Source organism: Limulus polyphemus, unplaced genomic scaffold (genome assembly GCF_000517525.1).
Source record: "Limulus polyphemus unplaced genomic scaffold, Limulus_polyphemus-2.1.2 Scaffold7191, whole genome shotgun sequence".
Taxonomy (NCBI): Eukaryota; Metazoa; Arthropoda; class Merostomata; order Xiphosura; family Limulidae; genus Limulus; species Limulus polyphemus.
The window spans coordinates 11393-18154 of record NW_013672801.1 but is presented as its reverse complement, the minus strand read 5'-3'; the positions used below and the strand labels follow the sequence as shown (position 1 = coordinate 18154).

The window sequence follows — 6762 nt, the reverse complement described above, 5'->3', positions numbered from 1 at the left end:
AAATTATATAAATAAATAAATATATATAAATAAATTATATAAATAAATGCAAGATAATACATGTGGATTATCATAATTTGAATTATAAGTATAATTTGGATGGAAATAACCTTAATAGTGTTATGAAGGAAAGGGATCTTGGTGTAAAAGTCGATCAGTCTCTGAAGCCATCCAAGCAGTGTGCTTTTGCTAGTGGTAGGGCAAATAGGAGTTTATGTTGTATCTACAGAAATATTGAATACATGTCTAAAGAGGTTATAATTTCATTGTGCAAGTCACTGGTTAGGCCACATTTGGAATACCGTGTTCAGTCTTGGGCTCCTTACCTTAGGAAAGACATTGAATTTTTTGGAAAGGGTTCAGAGAAGGGTTACTAGAATGGTGCCTGGGATGGAGGGGTTGTCATACAACGAGAGGCTGAAATCTCTCAAATTATTTTCTCTTGAAAAAAGAAGAGTTATGGGGGGGGGGGATCTGATTGAGATGTTTAAGATTGTAAAGGGAATTGATTGTGTTGATGCCTCATCGTTTTTCATATTTAACAGTGAGAAAAGTAGGACTATGAGACACAAATATAAATTTTGGCAAGGTAGGTGTCATCTTCAGCTAAGACAGTTTCATTTTTCTAATAGGGTGGTTGGCCTTTGGAATGTGTTGCCTTCAGATGTTGTAGAGGCAGTAAATTTAAGTGAGTTTAAGAAAAAGCTTGATAAGTACATAAATGAAAAGAGCTGGCTTTAAGGTGTTTTTTAAATTATTTTAATTTAGTTTAGAGGATAAAACAGCCAAGATGGACCAATAGATCCCATGTCGTCCCAAAACATTTTTATGTTATCTCATAACAGCTTATAGTGACAGGTTTTATATATACAAAATAAATTTTTAATATGTAATACTTAGTATCAGCATTACCACTGAAACTGTATATATATATTTTTTTTAATTAAAAATATCCAATATTATTAAATTGTCAGGACAGTTAATTCCTTACGAATGTAAAATTTGCAACTTCTCAAATTGAATAGTTAAGAGTCCTGATATACTAAATGATTTACCACAACTACAATATGGTTTCATTTCCTGGTTTTCTAGTGATGATAGAAATTAGGCAAAAAACTGCTAAAACATGGACTTAACTGCATACCAACACAGTCAGTTATACATATGATACCACAGTTTACAACATATTTCATCAAACATTGCATGTTATTGCAGTCCCATAATGACACAATAACATTATCAGTCTACCCCTTACAGTATGTTATCTTATGTTCACAATGAAATGTATTAAGCAGTTGTTGCTGCACAGTCAGAGACATTTATAATGTTTCACACCATTGTAAACTGCATGGAATTAACTCCATTGTCAACTTATATATTCAAATGAAAATTATAGTTGTTTTTTTTGTAGCTTACCAGAATAAATCAACTTTTGAAAACAGGCTGGATAGTCTTTCCCTTTTTCTGTTTCAATCTTTTCTTTGAAAACTTTTACCTATAGAAAAATGGTAACCCTTGAGAGTATTATGACAATAAAGTTAGAAAAAATGACCTTTTCTCTCTCCACATAATGACAACCTTATTTCAGCCAACATTTCACCATTATGGCTTCACCAGAGTTAGTAGTACAAGGACGTGAAAGTATTAATCATAGAACCTTTTAATATTTTAGATAGGATAGGTACTTCTTTTCAGTTCTAGCAAATTCACACTTTGTTTGTACATGCTTTCTGTCACCTTCAGATTTTTTTTATTTTGCCCTTATTTCCAATTAGTGAGAGTAAAACTTCAGGTCACGTGCTAAAAAGAATTAGAAGACTGAAAAAGCATGGTCATTGGAAACCTCCCAGAGTTCTGAACTGACAAGATTAAAGTAGAACTGAATGTCATGGTTAAGATGTAATAGGGTTATTCTGAGATAACTCTTTCTGTTTCAAGGTAGTTATTAATTCTTATTTCTTTACTTGATGGTATCTTGTATTATCTCGAGGAATAGATAGACACTATAAGAAAATCAGTATGCATTTGTTTAATGCCTTGATGTAGGGGAGGGGGGGATAAGTTATGTGCTTTTTCAACTGAGATAAATATTCTCTGTTTATCACACGAAAAGCAACAGGCCAATTTTTGCTGAAAAAAACAACACTATGCCAGTAACTAAGCATTAAGAAGTGTCAATTTATATTTACAGAACTCCTAATAGATTATAGGAAGTGGACAACACTAAATGTGTTATGACTTCAAACTGACAATAAACACGTGCTCTTACAACAGAAATCTCCAAGATACAACTGATCACAACAAGATATTAAAATCATGTTTTTGAAGCTATTAGGGGTTTGAATATATGTTGGAAACATTTTTATCCTTAACATGGTGAGATTAGGCAAAGTAGCTAGAAACAAGTTAAGTTTTGGTAACCTAGGTCCATATATGGTCTTAGATAAAATTACTGTGAAATAGTATACTTAATAGTTTTATTTTTATAGTATAATTATGTACATGTGTAAGGTTACCTTTATACAGAAAATGAGTTAGTTTTAACTGTCCTACTATTTTGAGTTGACCTGGACAGATGAAAGAACCTTCTTTCTTCTTGTTGGGACAAATTCTTAGATACTGATAAACATACAGCTAAAGTAAATAATGGTAATTTCAAAGTTTGTGAGATTTTCTCATTTATTCTTTTTAAATCAAATTCTGCTCTTTTGATTATAATTTTCCTTGTCTAGCCTTTACATTTCAAGATATTTTTTAGAATATTAGTAGAAAGTTAAACATAGAAAGAACAACTAACAGTGATCAAAATATTAAATTCCCACATTCCTGAGGAATTTAACTATGCTTGAGAACTTCCATCTTTCAGTTAGATTTCCTGACTGGGAATGCATGGTCCATCTGTATTTCTTTAGTTATGACCAATGAAAGCAAACATATTGCATGGATTAAATAAAAAAACAATTCATGAGAGAATGTAATCTTCCTGATAGCTTTCTCTCAAGTGAATGTAATTTTATTTCATTATTTCTATTCCTGACTAAATGAACATGTTCCTTATAACAATTACTAGACCACTAAAAGAACTGATAAAGATGCAGCTTATTAAGATCGAGCTCGCTAAAATCTGAGCAAGTACGTTCAATACAAGTATAGAGCTCAAATATGATCAGGAACAAGGATAGTTTGTTATTAGAAGTCATTTCTACTTGTTTATGTTTATGGACTAACAGAATTGGTAATGATGACTTTGAAGTAAGGAGAAGTGTCAGCTTTAATTTATATTTTCATATCACTAGATACTAGGAAAAGTTTTGTTGATCAGAATATTGCTAATATGATCCAGTTTTTATATAAAATAAGGTTTCAAATGAAGATGTAAGAAATCATACACCCATATATTTTACTATGATTATTTGAAAGTTGCTAGAATTTTCTGTCAGAAAGAATTCAGATAAGAATCTTTAAAGTTGGCAAGAACAATATTCAGAATGGATTTAAGAGGTTTTCTTGCCTTAATATTTTTGATAAAACTTCTATAACAGGATGAAAGTACACAAGTTATATATATCTTAACTTTAAAAATGACTTCAGTAAGGCACAAAAATAAAATGTAATTGGCAAGTTCAAGTTTCATGGAAGAAATGAAAATTTTTTTTAAATGAATACAAAATGGAAGCAAGGGTAGAAAACAAACATCCTCTTAAGAGGTCTATCTTGGCACTTTTTCTATTCGTTATTCTTGCTAACAGTTTGGATAGCTATATGGACAATAGTATTTTCAAATTCACTAGTGAGAAAAACTGATGGAAATTCAGAATAGCCAAGTTAATTTAGTAAATTGACAAGAATTTTAACAAAGCTGTGCAAAAGTTACATTGTGTTTTTTATGTTTAAAATTTAAAATGGGTATTTAGGGGTAGATTGAGTGTGAAGACAAAAACTTAAAGATAGAAGGCATATTCTGCTAGTTTCTTTGATCAAAAGTAAAATGTACCATTTCTCTTTCTTAACAATGTAGTATAAATAAATACAACATAGGTGTAAAAACTTTGTAGTTTAAAATGTCCCGTTATAAAACATTTTATTTTACGGATTTTTTATTTATTTTTTATTTTTTGTGGAGTTTTCTTGAGAAAATGCAATTTAAAATTATTTCAACCAACAACTGTCACCACAATATAGGACTAAATCTTGAACCTACAAATGGGTAAAGTTCCTACTGTACGGTTATTGAAATGTGAACTTCACATTCAATGCTAAATGTAAATGTATGAGATATTATGCAGTATATTTTCTTTGACCTTTCTAACTTTGAGTTGGTTGATAAATTTCGGTTTAAAAGAATCCCAGGACTTCAAAAATAATGATAATACCGATTAACTTTATTACATACCAACTAAGCAAAAATATCAAATAAAAAAATAACTAAGAAAAAAATAAGTCAGATAGAAGTCTCACAACTATATTTAACTTCATATAATTTTAATTTTATTATTAAACAGCCATACAAAATATACACACATAATTTAAATATTATTCTCGCTAATCAAGATGATTATTGAAGCTAAGCCTAAAATGTTTTTGACTTGAAGTTTATGATCCTTGTTAATGCTTGATAATTTTCAATTAAAATGTGATTTGGTCAACAAAATAGTCGCAATTTCAAAGAATGTGGGCATTAACAAAGAGAACACAAAATACTATATATTAATTTTAAAAAACTATTATTAGTATTACTATAGACTATAGTATATAGTGTTTCTATTAACCAACTTGTGTCGACTGTATAGCAAGTTATTATATAACTTATAAGTTATGAGCCTAGATTCTAGTACTGGACTGCGGCTTGTAGTAACACTAATAATGATAAAACAGTCTAGTACTAGTAGCTGTTGTACTACTAGTACTATTACTTTGTAGCGTAATAGTAACACTAGCAATGCTATACTATAGTTTGCACTTGTACACTGTATTATAGGATTTGTACTTTATAGCAGACCGTATTTCCGAATGCACTAAATTATTAATATTAGTAAATACCACTATGAAATAGTAAATACAATACGAACAGGATATAATAAAACTTACAGTCTCTGATGGATCGATTTCGATCCTGAAAGTTTGTTGTTGAAGCGTCTTTAGTGTTATGATCATTCTGGCAAATATCTAGAAAAATTATGTCTCTTAAATCGCGTGGTGACTTATTCACACTACCGCTTATAAAACACCGTGCATTTGTGGACATTAAAACGTGACGTCACTATATGTCTTATGCAAGAAATCACGAACTAAGGCAAGAATATTAAAATAAATAATTACAAAGCCTTGCAAAAACAACAAAAGAATAAGTACATATATAAAATATTATATGATAGATACAAATTAATATTTTTTCCTAAATTGGGTATTAATGATTAAATGCAAAGGACAAGAAAATGTGAAACAAATTTATATAAGGCATGTTGCAGTTTTCGCTATCTTTCCGATAAGAAGCCAAAAGAGCCAAAGTCACTTTTAATTAAGGGGAATTTTATACTCTACTTGCTTTAGATATTAGAACATAATGTTAATTGGTTACTGAAAATATTGTTGCGCTTTTAACCAAAATGGGATTTCATTCAGAATGGATGTGAGGGTCGAAACGATTTCAAATTTAGAAAATTTTATAAATATAAAATACTATATTTTTGTTAATATTCGAATGGTCTTTCTATTAACAGAAGATTAATACAGTAAAATGTTACTTTTTTCAGTTAAACTCAGTAATGAAAGAAAAAATTAAACAAAACACAATACTGTACCTACCATATCATGTTTATATCATTACATAGTTGTCGATATTTCTACCATGATTTTAAAGTATAAAGAGTATATTACTTCTTATATTTCTTACATAGTTATGTACTGTTACGATAGCGGAAGTCACGTGACGCTGGTAACACGTAATGAGTATCTAGAAAGATCGAGGAACCTGTCGAACGTCCTAGCGTTTGCTAGACTCGCACTCTTATAGTATATAAGCCGGCAAATAAAGTGACGGCGATAATTGAATTGCAGACAGAGAGATATAGAGACAGATAATCTAGTCAAGCCGTAAGTAAAGTGCGTGAATCGTTGTGAATTCTAGCGTGTGTTTAAGTTAAAGTGACTGTGGCAATTAAGTGTACTACAAAGTTGAATTGAGAAAGAATAAACATAGCTTCTGCGTCTGAGTAAACCCTTGTGAGTATCTAGATGATGGATCACAAAGGAATACCACAAGCCATACAGAAGCTCTGTGGAGTGATAGGATATTCTGCAAGGTTGTGGGGACCAGTGTGGGTAACTATTGAGCTCACAGGCATGAAGGACAGACACAAAGTATACTTGGCTGACATTGAAGACCAATGCATATTAGGGTTGGACTACTTACTAACGAGGAAGTTTGTAATTAATTTTGATAAAATAACGTTTGGGAACAACGAAGGCCAAATTCCGGTAAGTGTTAAAAGAGAGGTTGAGCTAACCAGGTGTCATCAAGCTGAAGTCAAAGTGACTGAAGGAGTTGATGATGGTGAAGTGAAACCATGTATAGATATTAAATCAGAGCAGGATAAAAAATTCCAAGATTTGAAGCCAATAATTGATTTTCTAAAAGCAAGTGTTTTGCGCCCTGCTTGGGAGAAAGTGTCTTGTCTAAGCCCTGTGACAAAGAACTATTGGGCACAATGGGACCAATTGAAGCTTGAAGATGGTATTCTTCTCTGGAGATGTGAAACTGCA

The 6762-nt window shown here is 31.0% G+C and overlaps 1 protein-coding gene across 2 annotated transcripts in view; it reads right to left on the bottom strand.

Moving 5' to 3' along the window:
* Positions 1-5275, bottom strand: part of LOC106474413 (UV excision repair protein RAD23 homolog B-like) — a 21329-nt gene extending 16054 nt beyond the window's left edge. For both annotated transcript variants that reach the window (XM_013935104.2, XM_013935105.2), the window contains exons 1-2: positions 5089-5275; positions 1417-1495 (exon numbers count right to left, since the gene is read on the bottom strand). In XM_013935104.2, coding sequence (XP_013790558.1) covers positions 1417-1495; positions 5089-5154 — 145 coding nt within the window. In that variant the 5' untranslated portion in view covers positions 5155-5275. The remainder of the gene's footprint in view (positions 1-1416; positions 1496-5088) is intronic.
* Between the last annotated feature and the right edge of the window lie 1487 nt (positions 5276-6762).